Source organism: Notamacropus eugenii, chromosome 6 (assembly GCF_028372415.1).
Source record: "Notamacropus eugenii isolate mMacEug1 chromosome 6, mMacEug1.pri_v2, whole genome shotgun sequence".
Classification (NCBI taxonomy): Eukaryota; Metazoa; Chordata; class Mammalia; order Diprotodontia; family Macropodidae; genus Notamacropus; species Notamacropus eugenii.
The window spans coordinates 48,135,230-48,154,039 of NC_092877.1; the positions used below are offsets into that span (position 1 = coordinate 48,135,230).

Consider the following 18,810-nt stretch of genomic DNA (forward strand, 5'->3'; position numbering starts at 1 on the left):
ATCAAGAGACTTGGATTCTCTTCTCTTTGCAGTTTCCCCCACTTCTTTTTCTAATTATATGTCTCCAACCTCTCCCAGTTATTTTTTTTTTCATTTCTATCCTCAGTGTCACTCCCCTGCTTCATACTCTCATCACCTCATACCTGACTTACTACCACACTCTCATTTTCTTGTCTTGTTCCACTCTAGTCCATCAAACAGAATCATGTCACTTCCCTCCTCAAAAATCTTTAATAGCTCTTTACTGTACACTGAATGTAGTCAAAATTTCTTATTCTGGATGTAGCCAATTTGCTTTTCAGAGAATTTTAAAGGAGTTAATTACCTCATAAGGTAAGCTGATGTAGGAAATAAAGAGCTAGCTTAGAAGCCAGGAAGATCTGGGTTCAAGTCCTGCCTCTGACCTATGCTGTCTGTGTGACCCTGGGCAGATCACTTCTCCTTTCAATGCTCTAGGCAACTCTCTGCAACTGTAAGTTTCAGAGAAGATGCTGACCTGCATTAATAAGAGCTTGCTCACCCACAAGCACCTTATATACCATTGAAACCACAGGTCCCATTCCGATCTCTGTATAAATAAACAAAATACCAAAGGCCCTTTTCCACTCTAAAATTCCATACTCTTTACGAAGTATTAATTTTCATAGTCTATGGCCCTAACTCAGCATAATGGGTAGAGATGGCCTTGGGTGTGTTTAGGTGACAGCCCTGATCCATGACAGCTAGGCCCCTGTGTGGATTCCTCAACTTCTCAGCAGAGAGCCTCCCAGGAGCTCCCTTCATAGATGGAATCACAGAGCCAGTTTAAAAAAAAAATCTGCCTCAAAGATGGTTCAAACAGGGTACTTACATATAAATGTAATGGAATACTATTGTGCTATAAGAAATGATAAACAGGAAGACTTCAAAGAGGCCTGAAAGGACTTACATGAACTGAGTGAGTGAAAGGAACAGAACCAGGAGAACTTTGTACACAGCAACAACCACAGTGTGGGAGGATTTTTTTCTGGTAGATTTAGTCCTTCACAGCAATTCAAGACCCTAAAACATTCCCAATGGACTCTTGAGGCAAAATGCCTGCCACATCCAGAGAAAGAACTGTGGAATTGGATCACAGAATGAAGCAGACCATTTTCTCTTGTATTTTGCTCTGTTTTGCTTTGTTTTATGGTTTCTCCCATTCATTTTAATTCTTCTATGCAACATGACTAAGGTGAAAACGTATTTAATAAGAATGCATGTGTAGAACCTATATAAGATTGCATGCCATCTCGGGGAGGGAGTGGGGAAGGAGTTCTAGGGAAGGAGGGAGAGGGAGGGGGAAAAAATCTAAGATATATGGAAGTGATTATAGAACACTGAAAACAAATAAAATAATTTTTAAAAAAGAAAAATAACAATAAAATCCAGCAATAGAAGCAATCTTAAAAAAAACAAATAGGGTGCTTACTTATCGGGGAGATACAACTTCAGATCAGGGCACAAGACAGCAACATAAGTAGCTACCACATAACATTACCTGCAAAAGGTCTTAGAGGGGCACAAAGTATTATGTGAGGGTCTGAGATGTAAGGTCTTTAGTTAATGACCAGGGAAATCAAGGAAGGCTTCATGGTAGAAATGAAATTTGAATTAGACTCTAAAGGATGGGCAGGAATGGAACAAGTAAAGAGAAGGAAGGAGAGGGAGGACACATTCTAGACCTAGAGAACACACTAGTAGTTGGCAGGACTGCTTCATAAGGCAGGGTCGTGGAGGCACAGGAGTATACCACATGTTCAGGGAGTGATTACAGTAGAATGTGTGGAAGGGAGTATTCTGAGATAAACTAGGAAAGGCAGACTGGTGTCAAATTAGGGAGGACCTTGATTGTCAGGCAAAGGCATTTGAATCAAATAAATACTTCTAGAAGAAATATTAAATATCCAGCCCTGGGCCCATGGAGCAATCTGTTCTAAGATACTGATATTTGGTCTCTCATCTGAAAGCTTTAAATAAAGTAATCTAGAGCCACACTTTACAACCACTGAACTGCCTGCATTCATCTCCTCAAGTATTCTGGCAACCTCACGGAGCTCAGTCTTGGACCTCTGTGTTGGCTATTAACACTAGTTCTGTCTGACATCCTCAGAGGCAGACAATTTATTACAACAGACCAAGGGTAACACTCTTAATACAAATCTATAACATTCCACCTCCCCTAATTGCTGAACACTCCTAAACATAAACCTGGGATTCCTGACACTATTACTTATCACCTAAGCTCAGGCACTTGGCAGAGAAGAAAGGGGAAGAAGGTACCTAGAGGAAAGAAGGTATTGTGAACCTACCATTAAATCCTTCAGACACAGCCTGACACAACCTAAAAATGTTGTCAGTCACAAAGTTGGAAGAATTTGTGGAACTACATATGATTCATTTTCATGGAGCTTATTAAGTGACAAGCAATTATACAGAGATAAAGGATGTCAAATAAATTAACTTACTTTTCTCATTGGGGAAGGTGAAAGATCAATGTCCATTGACTCCATTCTAGTAAATACACAACATATGAATTAACCCCAGCACTGAATTACATTTAACTAATAAACTTCAATATTTCAGGGATCTATGATTTTAGTTGTTTTGGTACTCCTTTTACAAATATACAAAACAACTCCTTCAGGGAGATTAATGAGTTGCTTTACTCCCAGAAAATCATATCCTGGGGCCCACACTAGGATGATGAGTCTCTCTCCAAACCTAGCTTGGTCCTCAGACAACACCCCATCACCCCATACTTGAAAGCTTTCAAGATAGGCTGGTCCTGCCAGAGCTTGTGACCTCTGAAAACCCTGAGTGTCACCTCCATGCTACAATGAGGGATTAGACTAAGCCTCTATTAAAAGTTTTCAAAACAATATATTAACAACAATGCTAAAAACCTGAATTACCTAGCCCAGGTGTCATATAGGTTGTCTAAGGAAAAATTATAAAGGGAGAAGAAAACTAAGAACACAGAATAAGAAGAAAGCACAGAAAAAGGGAGTGGGAGAGAAAAGCAACCAATCTCTCAACCAAATATTTATAAAAGGCCTATTATGGAACCAGGGACACTGTATACCATAAGTGAAAGAGAAAAATAAAAGGTTGCATATGGGGGAAAGTGATATCCACAAATATTTATGTGCCAACCAATGGCACCTTTACTAAGAGCTGCTAACCCCTGAATTAGAATACCATTTTATCTAAGAATTTTTTTACCTTAAAACTCAAAACATCTACAAAAGCCCTTCTTCGAAGATTTATTCTGGTGTAAAGATGACCACACAATATGCTAAGGCTCTGCCAAACTAGAAATAAAGATTTCCAATATGGTACCACCAGCAGATGGGAAGTCTAAGGAAAGGGAAGATAATGAAGCAGCAAGTGTGTATGTGGTATGCTGTCTTTCTGACAAGGCAAAAAGAAAAACAGAAGGGGCTTATACAAATTTTATAGGTCAAATTTAAGTTTTCCCCAAATTCTCTGTAAGGCAAAACTTAGTCACTACCAACTCTGTGGGAGACATACTCATTTTCTTAGTAGATACATACATACATTTGGGAGGTTGATGAGTAAGCTGGCAAGAATGAATATGATGAATATCCAGCTGGTTTTGCTGAAGAAGCTATGATAAACAGTAAATGTAATGCCAGAATGTTGTTAGTATATTTCTAGGACATGTATTTTAAAATTCTACATCCTTATTAATTATTATACTTACTTGAAACTGAGGTTTTTACTGGCTTAGAAAGAGATAACTGCATAGTTTGTTGAGATGGCCCCTTACTAAACAGAGGTAAGAAAAGAAATCAAATTAAAACATTAAAAATACAGTACAAATGAATTCATTTAAATTACTACAAAATACCATACAATGAAAAAACAGCAATACTTTTGAAAATAAGTTTTATTTGTAGAAGCCATGCTTTTGAACATGAAGTAGTATTTCAAAACACTTTTCTGCCTCCCTGCCTGGCACAGTAGTTATTTAAAACTGAGGGGAAACAATGAAATCACCACCGGTGATTTCACTCATTTACCAAATTGTTATTACTTGTGAGTTTGGCAAGTCACTTCATTTCTGTGGACCTAAGTTTCATCATCTGTAAAATGCGGATAATACTTGCACTACTGAGCTCACTGGTAAATGCTTTGCAAAATTTAAAATTTATAAGAATTATATAAACAATTATTATTACTGGTAAAAGGGTATTTTCCAGGCTAGTTGGTTCACATGAAATAAAAAAGTGAAAATACCAGCTACTTAATCGATCATACTATATTTTTAAGTGTCTTCAAAAGAACTGTCATTGTGAACATTTTATTCCTGTTGAAACTGACAGTTGTAAGACTTGTTTTCATGACCACAGGATCACAGACAGAGAGCTGAACAGCATGTCAGAAACCATCTAGTCCAACCTTCTCATTTTACAGATGAGGAAAGTGAGGCTCAGGGAAATTAAGGGAGTTGCCTAATGCTACACAAGTAACAAATCCCAAAAGCAACATTTGAACTCAAATTCTCTTACTCCAAAGCTCTTTCCACCGTACCAGGATAAGCTAACATAACTACTAAGTTATTTATTTATATACATAAATTAAATCTTTCAGGATAGTAGGGTTCTATTTTATATGAGTTCTCTGAGGGCACTTAATTCAATTCAACAAATAATTTTTAAGGGCTTACTGTATGAAAAATATTATGCAGAGCCCTGGGCAAGATAGGACATTTAGATAAGGCAAAGTTTCTCTCCTCAGCAAGCTTATAGTTCTGTAGGTTGAAGGAGTGACACATACACAAATGACTATAGAGGAAAATAAACCATATGAAGTGGCTTCAGAGATGTACAACAAAGTGCTGAGATCCAAAGGGGGACAAAACCACTACCAACTTGGAGAAACAAGGAAAGTTTCTTGGAAGAAAAAGCAACTGAATCAGGATTGAAAGCAGGTCTCTGAACTTTTTTTTATACTTGTATTTCAATATATGTGGCTTCCTATGTAATTCTATGTATTTTATTTTTTTATTTCATAGGCTTCACCAAACTACCAAAAAGGTCCATGACACAGAAAGGATTAATAACCTCAGTTTTAAAGGGCAGTCAAAAACTTAATGGGCAGTCTAATATATATATCCAGACATGTAAGATCAAAGGAGTTACTATGCGAAGTACAGTACGAGCAAAGGAATGATGGGGACAAGAGCAGGGTGTACATCAAGGACAGCAAATATACAATGTGTAGAAGGAACTAGGATGAAATAAGAATAGAAAGGTAGGACAGCTCCAAACAATGGAGCAATATCAGTCAAGGAAGTTGAATTTTACTTGGTATACAATAGAGAAATATTAAAGGGATTTGAACAGAAATGTGACATCAGTAGATTTAAAAAGAAGCTAAGTCTAACAGTAGAGCGCAGAATGGTTTGGAAAAAGAAGAGAGGAGCCAGGAAAGACCCACAAGGAGAATACTGCCATAGTCCATGGGGATGGGAATGAGGGTCCTTACTAAAGTGATGACAATAAGAAAAGAGAGCATGCTAGAGACAGGGTGGCAGAGATGGACTCAACAAAACTCAGTAATTAATTTGACATGGGAAATGAGAGGAAGAATTAATGGTCGCACCAAGATAATGAACATGAGAGCCTGGGTTGGTGAATGAATACAGCGGCAACAACTGAAATGCCTGTTGCTGTTATTACAGTTTTTACACGACATTAGCAGTAAAGGGCACTAGACTGCCAATCAAGAGCCCAGGTTCAGACTGTTGCTCAGACATGGACCATATAATCTGAGTCTCAGTTTATTCATCTTGATAATCCTCGCAGTACGGTTGTAAGGAAAATGTCTTGTAAACTTCAAAATGCTACATAACTGCAATTTTTTCTTATTTACTTTTGCAGATTTACTAAAAGCTTAATTTCACCTTACCTTTGAATCTGCTGGATCTGCTGTGTTAATGTTTTAAGAGATTCTTCTAATTTTGAAATCTAAATATAATCAAATGATTCCCATGTATTAAAACGAATATGCCAGCTACACCGATATTAATTAACAATACATTCTGACAGTTAAATTGGTTGCTACATAACAAAATCAAAGTTCCATAAAATTAGCATATTTTAAAAATTACATACTTATTAAGAAAATATTTGTTTTGAAGACTAGGAATTGAAAAATATTATTTTCTATGGAGAGTAGTTTAGGTAATATAAAGTCTAGATGTTTTTGCCATTTTAACTTTAAATCAGTTATCCCAAGAAAAAAAAATTGATCAGGCTCCAGATAATGTGTGCTCAAAATAAAATTAACCTCATCAGGCTAATCAGAATTCGTATTTGGAAGTTTCAGTCTCAAAAACATTTGGCTCCCTCCCAACCATCAAAAAGAGACACTACCTAGCTATCTTAATATTACCAATAATTCTTTCAAAAACAGTACTAGGTTAATCCAGGACAATGTTTCTACTATTTTTTTTATTTTGAGGACCACTTTTTAATACCAACAAATTTCAGCAATTTCCCACAAGATTAACAGTGGTACTGTTAAGAGGTGATGAGAAAATACATGATGAAAAAAGCTATGATGAATTTGATAATGAGTTAAACAAATGTTTTTGTGTGATTTTATCAATTTTATTCATCACAATAGCATCTGTACACTTCCATGCGTTCATGATCTCTTCAATATGGGTACTCCCTCTACTGGTGCAGATCTCAACTTATTTGCCACTTTTCCTGTAAGATTCTTACCCATAGTTTCTTATAAATCTTCCAGAACAGAGTCGCCCTAGGTCCTGGAGGCTCTCCCCAAAGGTATTAACCTTTTGTGAACACCCGTGCAGCATTCAAGGTGCCCATTTGTTAATCCTTGCCCTTACTCCCTCATTGGACTACCTGGTTTTTGGGGTTTTTTTTCAATAATACAGTTCTGTGATGATATCCCTTATGTTACTTTTTGAACAGAGGTCTTCACTGTAACCTACTTATTCCCATTGTGAGTCTGTTTATGGACCCTGGCTTAATTTTGATTCTTTGAAGATTGTGAGATTACAGGATTCATAACCACAAAGTATTACCAAGAGAATATTACAAGAGAATTAAGAAGTTGGGTTTTCTCATCAGGAAACAGTTTAGGATTATTGAAAGTAGGGGCTATTAGGGGCCAAAATTAAAACAGGTTAAACTTCTTTGGGCCACAGCTCACCGCAGCTCACTTTCCAAGTAAAGATATAATTAATGATTAAACTATTTTGCAAATAAGACATATTAACAAAAAGGGAATTTTCAATTAATTACACTTATAACTTAAGATTTTTATCATGAAATCTCATTAATGTTGAAAAATTACTTTGCTAAATGGTATAAGTTTTAATACATTAGTGCATTTAATACATTTCCAGGTTTTCTTACTGTTTACATTTAGTTAATGGGATGTATTACACTTCCTGTCAGCAATCAGTTTATGGTACTGCAGAATCATCCTTGAAATCGCTTTTTCTAGAAATCTGAAAACTAACCTTAGTAGTCCTCTCATTTTCTAGTCTACTTTCTTGAAAAACCGTTGTTCCGCACTGAGATTTTTTTCAACAATTTGGATACTTTAAATTGATTTTCATTGGTGTCTAATTTGCTTAAGTCACGATGTTTTGATTTGAAACAGTGCCGAAGATTGTATTCCTCTGAAATAGCTATTACTTCTCAACAAACAAAGCACAATATTCTGTCTGTCATATAAGTAAACAAGTATCTATTTGTCCACTCCATGTTAAACACTCCATGTTCTGATTTGATCTTCTATTTCTTTTTATCACCCATTTTAAAAAGTCATCCCCCAAAACTTTTTTTTTATTTATTTAATTTTTAACATTCATTTTCACAAAATTTTGGGTTACAAATTTTCTCCCCTTTTATCCCCTCCCCCCCCCCCAAACCCAAGCATTCTAATTGCCCCTGTGACCAACCTACTCTTTCTTCTATCATCCCTCCCTGCCCTTGTCTCCGCCTTCTCTTTTGTCCTGTAGGGCCAGATAGCTTTCTTTACCCCTTTACCTATATTTCTTATTTCCTAGTGGTAAGAACATTACAGTTGATCCTAACACTTTGAGTTCCAACTTCTTTACCTCCCTCCCTCTCCATCCCTTCCCTTTGGAAGGCAAGCAATTCAATATAGGCCAAATCTGTGTAGTTTTGCAAATGACTTCCATAATAGTTGTGTTGTGTAGGACTAACTATATTTCCTTCCATCCTATCCTGTCCCCCATTACTTCTATTCTCTTTTGATCCTATCCCTCCCCATGAGTGTCGACCTCGAATTGCATTCTCCTCTCCATGCCCTCCCTTCTATCATCCCCCCCACCCTGCTTGTCCCCTTCTCCCCCACTTTCCTGTATTGTGAGATAGGTTTTCCTACCAAAATGAGTGTGCATTTTATTCTTTCCTTTAGTGGAATGTGATGAGAGTAGACTTCATGTTTTTTTCTCACCTCCCCTCTTTATCCCTCCACTAATGAGTCTTTTGCTTGCCTCTTTTATGAGAGATAATTTGCCCCATTCCATTTCTCCCTTTCTCCTCCCAATATATTTCTCTCTCACTGCTTGGTTTCATTTTTTTTTTTTTTTGAGATATGATCCCATCCTCTTCAATTCACTCTGTGCACTCTGTCTCTATGTATGTGTGCGTGTGTGCGTGTGTATGTGTGTACTCCCACTCAGTTCCCAGATACTGAAATGTTTCAAGAGTTACAAATATTGTCTTTCCATGTAGGAATGTAAACAGTTCAACTTTAGTAAGTCCCTTATGACTTCTCTTTGCTGTTCACCTTTTCATGCTTCTCTTCATTCTTGTGTTTGAAGGTCAAATTTTCTTTTCAGCTCTGGTCTTTTCATCAAGAAAATTTGAAAATCCTCTATTTCATTGAAAGACCATTTTTCCCCCTGAAGTATTATACTCAGTTTTGCTGGGTAGGTGATTCTTGGTTTTAGTCCTAGTTCCTTTGACTTCTGGAATATCCTATTCCACACCCTTCGATCCCTTAATGTAGAGGCTGCTAGATCTTGTGTTATCCTGATTGTATTTCCACAATACTTGAATTGTTTCTTTCTAGCTGCTTGCAATATTTTCTCCTTGACTTGGGAACTCTGGAATTTGGCCACAATGTTCCTAGGAGTTTCTCTTTTTGGATCTCTTTCATGCGGTGTTCTGTGGATTCCTTGAATATTTATTTTGCCCTCTGGTTCTAGAATCTCAGGGTAGTTTTCCTTGATAATTTCATGGAAGATGATGTCTAGGCTCTTCTTTTGATCATGGCTTTCAGGTAGTCCCAAAATTTTTAAATTGTCTCTCCTGAATCTATTTTCCAGGTCAGTTGTTTTTCCAATGAGATATTTCACATTATCTTCCATTTTTCCATTATTCTCTCTTTGTTCTGTGATATCATACTTTCTCGCAAAGTCCTTAGCTTCCATCTGTGCCATTCTAGTTTTGAAAGAACTATTTTCTTCAGTGAGCTTTTGAGTCTCCTTTTCCATTTGGCTAATTCTGCTTTTGAAAGCATTCTTCTCCTCATTGGCTTTTTGAACCTCTTTTGCCAATTGAGTTAGCCTATTTTTCAAGGTGTTATTTTCTTCAGCATTTTTTGGGGGTCTCCTTTAGCAGGGTGCTAACCTGCTGTTCATGCTTTGACTGCATGTCTCTCATTTCTCTTCCCAGTTTTTCCTTCACCTCTCTAACTTGATTTTCAAAATCCTTTTTGAGCTCTTCCATGGCCTGAGCCCATTGAGTGGGCTGGGACATAGAAGCCTTGACTTCTGTGTCTTTGCCTGATGGTAAGCATTGTTCTTCCTCATCAGAAAGGAAGGGAGGAAATGTCTGTTCTCCAAGAAAGTAGCCTTCAATAGTCTTATTTCTTTTCCTTTTTCTGGGCATTTTTCCAGCCAGTGACTTGACCTCTGAATATTCTCCTCACACCCACCTCGCCTCCTGGTCCTCCCAGCCAGTGTTTGGGGTCTGAGATTCAAATGCTGCTTCCAGCCTTAGGGCTTTTGGCGGGGGCAGGGCTGCTATTCAGTGTGAGAATTAAGTTCAGGTGGTCAGGTGGGGGCAGGGCCGCCTCTCAGGCTCAGTTCCCTCAGGGGGTTTATGCACAGACCTTCCACAATGGATCCAGGCTCCCGCCCGCTTGGGGAGCCCTTGTCTGCAGCCGCCTCTCAGCTTCTACCTCCCGGGGGGGGGGGCCCGAATCATGGGGGCACCCCACTCCCCTCTCGGCCCGCCAAAGAGACTCTCTCACCGACCCCCGTCACCTGTGGGCAGAGAGACTTGTGCGGCTGCTGGAGATCCCGTCCCTGAAGCCTGCTCGGGTCTGTTTCTCTTGGTGCCGTGGCCGCAGCAGGTCTGGGCTGGGCTGGGCTCCGCGTCTGGTTTGCAGGTCCCTCTGTGGGTGGAGGGACCCGCGTGGCCACTGGAGATCCCGTCCCCGAAGCCCACTCGGATCTTTTCCTCTCGGTGCCGCGGCCGCTGCAGGGCTGCCCTCAGCTCCCAGTCCCAGCGCCCAGTCTGCAGCAGGAAGGACCCCCCCGCGAGAGGTTTGCAGGTCCCTCCGGAACAGAAATCTCCCTCGCTCCAATATTCCATGGCCTCTGGGTGCAGAATTCGCCGTGAGTTTCTCCCCTGTAGCTGTTCTGTGGGTTGTGGGTTCGGAGCTATGTGTATGTGCGTCTTTCTACTCCACCATCTTGGCTCCGCCCCCGATAAAAGTCTATTTTATTCCTCAGTAATGTGAGTAGTAAAGTAAGTGATCACATCAGGCATGGACACTTAGCGAATCATTGTCCCCCAAAACTTTAATGTTAGAACCAAAAAAATCTCCACAGCAACTACTCATACACGAGAAATACTGAACTGAGTGACCTTGGAGAGGGCACCAGACACTCATGTAACCAGGAGGGGGCCGCACATGGAGGGAGGAGAAAAAGCCCACAGGTTGTTGCTGCTCATCACATCACAGGCATCAGCTGCACTGATGCATGGCTGCACTCACTTTGTCCCTGTTCAACACCAATAATAACTGAAAACACAGCAAAAAGATACGACTCTCACTCCTCTCAGACTACAGACAGACTGATGATGATTGGCTGCTGCAGATCATGTGACAAAGAGGGACAGCCTGTGCAGTGACAACCCACCCACTAAATTACATGATGGGCACAATGGTGACCAGTGGCAGGCAGGTTAAGCTGGGTTTGAACAATGCCCTTGTCACATCTTTGCTTTCTTTTACATCCTCTACATTTTTCATGGGCCACCCAAAATCCTTTGCTGGGCCACAAGCAGTCCATGGGCCATATGTTGTGCAGGCCTGTTCTATAGGCATCAAAAACTCAACATGTCTAAAACAATGCTCATTATCTAACCTCCTTCTTCCTAATTCTTCTATTTCTGTTGAGGATGTTACCACTACCCTTCTAGTCACCTACGTTCACAACTTGGGAATCACCCTCATCTTTCTACTCTCCTTGACCTCATTTGTTCAATTACTTGTCAGATCCTGTCAATTTTACCTCCACATCATTTCTCACAGCCATCTCCTTCTCTTCATTCACATGGGCACCACTTTATAAAGGCCCTCCTAATTTCTCACAGCCTTTTAATTAGTATCTCTACTTTGTCTGTCTCTTCTGTCCAATTTAGCCACAAATACTTCTAAAAGCACAGGTCTGACAATGTCACTTCCCTGCTCAGAAAGCTCCAATGACCCCCTATAACCTCTAGGATCAAATACGAATTTCTCAGCTTAGCCTTTAAAGCCCTTTCACAATCTGGCTCCAGTAGACCTTTCCAGGCTTATTGCACAGCATGCCCCTTCCCACACAACATTTCAGCCAACCCTGCCTACCTGCTATTTCTTGAATGAAACATTCCATCCCCTGGCTTCCTGCTTTGTTCCAGTTGCCTTCCAGTACCTAGAATGCTCTCCCCCCTTACTTGTCTGCTTCCTTCAAAGATCAGTTCAAGTTCTCCCTCCCTCCAAAGGTCATGGTGAAAAGAACGCTAGATATGAAGTCAGATAATCTTCAAACCCTAGGACATAGTCAAATCAGCAGGATTTGGTGCTTCCTGTTGTTGTCGATACCCCATTAGTACCTGGCAGGCCCTGCCCTGGGGGCTGCTAAGTGTGCACAGAGGGCCAGGACTGGAGTCAAGAAGACTCATCTTCCTAAGTTCAAATCTGGCTTCAGACACTTAGTAACTGTGACACTGGGAAAGTCACCTAATCCTTGTTGCCTCAATTTCCTCATCTGTAAAATGAACTGGAGAAGGAATGGCAAATGACTCCAGCATCTTTGCCCAAGAAAACCTCAAATGGGGTCACAAAGAGTCAGACACAACTGAAAAACAACTGAACAACAGGCACTGACTAGCTGCCAGGGATGCAAATACAAAGAATAAAACAATCTTTACTCTTGAAGGAGATTAAATTCTGCCATGGGAGACAAAATGTACATTTAAATTATAAGCATATAAAGAAAGCTACGGGGCGGAGCCAAGATGGCGGAGTAGAAAGACGTACATACTCTACCTCCAAGCCCACTGTCCATAAAATACCTGTAAAAAAAAAAGAACCATTGGCAAATTCTGGAGCAGCAGAAGCCACAGAACGGAGCGGGCAAGATTTCTGCTCCAGAGAGCCTGAAAACCTCTCACAAAAGGTCCCTCGCGCCCCGGACCCAGAGCAGAGCCCAACCCTGCCTCGGCGGTGCAGCGCTGAAAGGAGCAGATCCAAGCAGGCTTCAGGGACGGAATCTCCAGCAGCTGCGCGGGTCCCTCCACCCACAGATGACAAGGGTCGGTGAGAGGGTCTCTTTGGCGGGTCAAGAGAGGAGTGGGGTGCCCCCATAACTCAGGCCCCCTTGGGAGGCAACAGCAGAGGCGGGAGCAGACCAGGGCTCCCCAAGCAGGCAGGAGCCCAGATCCATTGTTGAAGGTCTCTGCATAAACCCCGTGAGGGAACGGAGCCCGTGAGGCAGCCCTGCCCTGACCTGAGCACCTGAACTTAATCTCACATTGAACAGCAGCCCTGCCCCCGCCCAAAGCCCTGAGGCTGGGAAGCAGCATTTGAATCTCAGACCCCAAGTGCTGGCTAGGCAGATCTGGAGGCAAGGTGGGGGTGGAGAGGACACTCAGAAGTCAAGTCACTGGCTGGGAAAATGCCCAGAAAAGGGAAAAAAAATAAGACTACAGAAGGTTACTTTCTTGGTGAACAGGCATTTCCTCCCTTCCTTTCTGATGAGGAAGAACAATGCTTATCATCAGGGAAAAACGCAGAAGTCAAGGCTTCTGTATCCCAGCCCACCCAATGGGCTCAGGCCATGGAAGAGCTCAAAAAGGATTTTGAAAATCAAGTTAGAGAGGTGAAGGAAAAACTGGGAAGAGAATTGAGTGACATGCTAGCAAAGCATGAAAAACAAGTAAACACCCTGCTAAAGGAGACCCCAAAAAATGCTGAAGAAAATAACACCTTGAAAAATAGGCTAACTCAATTGGCAAAAGAGGTTCAAAAAGCCAATGAGGAGAAGAATGCTTTCAAAAGCAGAATTAGCCAAATGGAAAAGGAGATTCAAAAGCTCACTGAAGAAAATAGTTCTTTCAAAATTAGAATGGAACAGATGGAGGCTAATGACTTTATGAGAAACCAAGAAATCACAAAACAAAACCAAAAGAATGAATAAATGGAAGATAATGTGAAATATCTCATTGAAAAAACAACTGACCTAGAGAATAGATCCAGGAGAGCCAATTTAAAAATTATGGGCCTACCTGAAAGCCATGATCAAAAAAAGAACCTAGACATCATCTTTCACGAAATTATCCAGGAAAACTGCCCTGAGATTCTAGAACCAGAGGGCAAAATAAGTATTCAAGGAATCCACAGATCACTGCCTGAAAGAGATCCAAAAAGAGAAACTCCTAGGAACATTGTGGCCAAATTCCAGAGTTCCCAGGTCAAGGAGAAAATATTGCAAGCAGCTAGAAAGAAACAATTCAAGTATTGTGGAAATACAATCAGGATAACACAAGATCTAGCAGCTTCCACATTAAGGGATCGAAGGGTGTGGAATAGGATATTCCAGAAGTCAAAGGAACTAGGACTAAAACCAAGAATCACCTACCCAGTAAAACTGAGTATAATACTTCAGGGGAAAAATTGGTCTTTCAATGAAACAGAGGACTTTCAAGCATTCTTGATGAAAAGACCAGAGCCGAAAAGAAAATTTGACTTTCAAACACAAGAATGAAGAGAAGCATGAAAAAGTAAATAGCAAAGAGAAGTCATAAGGGACTTTACAAAAGTTGAACTGTTTACATTCCTACATGGAAAGACAATATTTGTAACTCTTGAAACTCTTCAGTATCTGGGTACTGGGTGGGATTACACACACACACATGCACACGCACACGCACACACACATAGAGACAGAGTGCACAGAGTGAATTGAAGAGGATGGGATCATATCTTAAAAAAATGAAATCAAGCAGTGAGAGAGAAATATATTGGGAGGAGAAGGAGAAATGGAATGGGGCAAATTATCTCTCATAAAAGAGGCAAGCAAAAGACTTATTAGTGGAGGGATAAAGAGGGGAGGTGAGAGAAAAACATGAAGTTTACTCTCATCACATTCCACTAAAGGAAGGAATAAAATGCACACTCATTTTGGTATGAAAACCTATCTTACAATACAGGAAAGTTGGGGATAAGGGGATAAGCAGGGTGGGGGGGATAATGGAAGGGAGAGCATGGGGAGGAGGGAGCAATTTGAGGTCAATACTCATGGGGAGGGACAGGATTAAAAGAGAGAACAGAAGTAATGGGGGACAGGATAGGATGGAGGGAAATATAATTAGTTGTTACACAACACTACTATTATGGAAGTCATTTGCAAAACTATACACAGATTTGGCCTATATTGAATTGCTTGCCTTCCAAAGGGAAGGGGTGGGGAGGGAGGGAGGGCAGATTGGCAGACAGGGGCAATCAGAACGCTCGGTGTTTTGGGGTGGAGGGAGGGGACAAAAGGGGAGAAAATTTGGAACCCAAAATTTTGTGAAAATGAATGTTAAAAGTTAAATAAATTAAAAAAAAAAAAAAAGAAAGCTACTCTCTGCCTTATGACCGTGTTCAGATCCCTTTGCCTCTAAGGCCCTTTCCTCATTTGTTAATGAAGGGCTCATCTCTAAGCTCCTTTCTATGATTCTCTGTCAGGGGTTCCCTAACCGGGAGAGTGATATGCCAAGAAAACCTGAATCCCTCTGGATTCCAAACTGACCTGAGATTTATCAGTACTTTTAGGCAATGCTGTTCCTTCTCCTACTCTCCCCCTAACCCCTACCAGGGGTGTAACTCTACAGAACACAGACAAATGACAAGGAACTCTCCTTCCCCAAAAGGTTGTAGACCCCGACCCATATATTCACCTTTTTTGCCAATGTTGCTTGACCCAGATCGAAAATACCTCCAGAAGGAGAAGCATGAAACCACTAATCCTCACTTAACTTTAAAACAAACTCACAGCTGGACTCTTGCCCAGGTACAAAAATTTAGAGGGGTGCCACTTCCTCATCCTTTTCCTCCCATTACCCAATGACAATTTAGGTCCTGGCATTATATAAAAACAGTTCAATTACTAAGAGAATTGTCTTTATCCTTCCCAACTCCAAGTCTAATGCTGGTAAGGCTTCCTCTTAGGGATCTAACTTCTTCAGCTCTGAATACCATTAAATTATTTTTCTCCCCTCTAGCAGTCCAGCACAAAAATAAAACAAAAAAAAATGCTCCTTCACAGAAAAATCTCACAGTAAACCTTTGGATGTCAGTAAACAAGTTACAATAGAGATTCACTTCTCAACTTCAACTAATTGCCCTTTGCCAAATCAGCTAGCTAGGCAATGGGGTATAGACAATTCAGGAGTAAAAACTACTGTCTTTATAAAAGACAAAGTCTTCTATATGAAAAAAAATTCTTAAAACTCCCAACTTCCAGAACCAAGAAGGTATGATTTCCAAAATAGTTTTAAAAGTTTCAGCATTAACACTCTTTTTTCCAAAGAGTGGAGCCAGAAAGTACCATAACAACTGGAGATGGGAGGGTGAAAAAGGGCAAGGAATTTGGAATCCAGGGAAGGGTAGCTAAGGGCTTAGGGTATAATCTGAGGGCCTCATCCTCTCAAATGCCACTGGCTCCCCACATGACATCATGGAACTGGCCCTGCTTCCATTGTAACTATCCTGTTCCTTCCCCTAGGCAAGTCACAATCCCCTCATGGTAGGTCCCATATACTTTTTGTCCCTGCAACCCAAGGCTGAGTAAAATAGCCTATCTTCCTCCTACACCTTGAGGATCATGAGTGGTCACTGGCTTCTGCTGTGGAGGGCACAGACTGTACTTCACCAAATGAAATAAAGCCACCTATGGATAATGAAGGCGAAGGACCATGTGAAGTAGGGTCCTGAAGTATTCCCAGGTGAGATCACCAATACAAGTCCCTTCTAGAAGCTGTTTTTTTGCCCAGCCCCCACCCCTCTTTGCCTCAGGCACCAGAATTTTGGGTCATCTTACTTCTATCAGCCTGGAAAGAATCTAATGGCAACTGCTCTCTAATGTAATGACTATCTGAATGGGGCAGCCTGATTTCTCAAAGAAGGAAAGAACAGAGATGGGGCCGTTAGGGGTCTGTCAAAGGGACTTTCAGGCCGATAGTTATGTAAATTGACTACCGAGTTCTAAGGTGCCAAAGTCAATTTCTTAAACCCAAGTCATTCCTTCACATATATAGTAAAAACCTTTAGAAAGCTATGAAAAAAGAGCTTTATTTTAAAATACACTTTGAAGTCTAAAAAGAAAAGCACACAAGAGGTTTTGCAGGACTTCAAAGGACAGCGATAACTCCTGGTAATTAACTCTGACATTCCCAGCCAGGTGGAGAGCAGAGGAGGACAAGAGCAGTTTAACACTGACACATCCCACTCCCAGCTGCCCAACAACTCCACCCTCCCTCTCTAAGGCGCTCGGCCTCCCACTCTCTGTGCCTGCGCCCATTCAGCTCTCGCCCCATTTCCCTGCACCTCCTTTTTCTCTCCACCTCCATCCTTCCTGTCAACAGTCCCTTCTCCAGCTGGCTGAACACTTACAGCGGCCGCGTCCCGCCCCCCCCTCTTACTTCTGCCAGAAGGAGCCTAGAATGTCTGTTGTACTCTAACTTCCTCTCTGAGGTGCTGGTTAATCCCCTTCATGCTTCAGGACTGTGGCACACCTCAGCACTTTCAGGACTCCTGCGTCCTGCCATCCATAGTGCAACTGAGCTCTTAGGACTTTCAGCCTTTTCATCCATTCTAAAGCTACATGCTCCCACATGTATTCTCTCCCTCAATCAGAGTGTAAATCACTGGAGAACAAAGACTTCGTTTTCTCTCTGTATCCCCAATACTTAGCACAGCGCTTGACATACAGTAAGGACATTTTCTTTAAAAATGTTTTTATCAATTAGTCATTATCCATTATAAGCCCTCCTATTTCTTACCTGCCCTAACTCAATGTAATAGAGGATAAAAGCTCTAAAAATCATTTGTTGATTTTCTCAAAACCAAGATGCTTGTGTTATAGATACTAAGTGATATCACAATATCTATTTATTCAAATTTTGGTCAGCTATGTCCAACTCTTCATGCACCCAATGGAGTTTTCTTGGCAAAGATATAGAAATGGTTTGCCATTTCCTTCTCCACCTCATTTTACAGATGAGGAAACAGGCAAACAGGGTTAAGTGACTTGCCTAGGGTCAGGCAGCTAGCAAGTGTCTGAGGCCAGATTTGAACTCAGAAATATGAGTCTTCCTGACTGCAGGTCCAGCACTAAATCTCCACTGTGCTACCTAGCTGACCATTTCAATTTTGTAAAACATTATATGTGAGAATCTTTTTGAGTATCTCCAGTAACTATAAACATTCGGTCCACTTTGGTTATATTATACTGAGTCTCCAGAAAAAAAAAAAGCCACAACAAGAGACTATATTCCTAGCCACAGCTAGATGTTTTGTAAATATGTGCCAGTGAATATGGGGGGAGCTATGGAAGAGACTCTATGGAACAGAGCAAGCCCACCCTCAGTACTAAAAAAACACCCCAAAAGTCCTGTCCTACTGACCATTATTTTAGCATCAGCTTCATAATACTCACGAAGCACACAGCCTTGAATGGCAACTTTGGCATTCAAAATCAAAATCAGACTTACCTTTTCTCTATAAAATGTTAACAACCTCCTCCTGTGTTTTTCTTGAAATTCTAAAATCTAAAAATAAAATATAAATTTCAGTTGCTGACATATGTTCCTATCCAAAAGCCCCATTTTACTTTATTAGCATTATTGCTTTATTAGCAGCAATTAAACGGTCTGAAGTCAGAAACATTTTTATATGAAATGTAATCAAATGCAGATAAAAACTGCCCCACTGTTTCAGTATGGGAGGTTCACTGAAAACAAACAATCTGTTCAAGTCTAACTGTGACTGCAACATAATGAGATTTTTACTGAATACAGTAATGTCTCATTCATCTGACATTCTATGAGACAGTTAGCAATGCTAGCTATCCTATGCACTGGAGAGGACTGGATTTGAAGGCAGGAAAATCCAGTTCAAGTCCTGCCCTAGTGCCTAGCTGGGTGACCCTGGATAAGCCACTTAACCTCTCTAAGCCTCAGTCTCCTCATCTGTAAAATGGGGATGATAACA

General features: G+C 40.8%; 1 protein-coding gene across 1 annotated transcript in view; it reads right to left on the reverse strand.

The window, feature by feature from the left end:
• Nucleotides 1-18,810, reverse strand: part of RNF212 (ring finger protein 212) — a 47,143-nt gene that overhangs the window by 10,298 nt on the left and 18,035 nt on the right. The window contains 5 exon segments of the mRNA XM_072619926.1: nt 2,487-2,532; nt 3,580-3,649; nt 3,746-3,810; nt 5,956-6,014; nt 18,312-18,368. Of these exon segments, the coding sequence (XP_072476027.1) occupies nt 2,487-2,532; nt 3,580-3,649; nt 3,746-3,810; nt 5,956-6,014; nt 18,312-18,368 (297 nt within the window).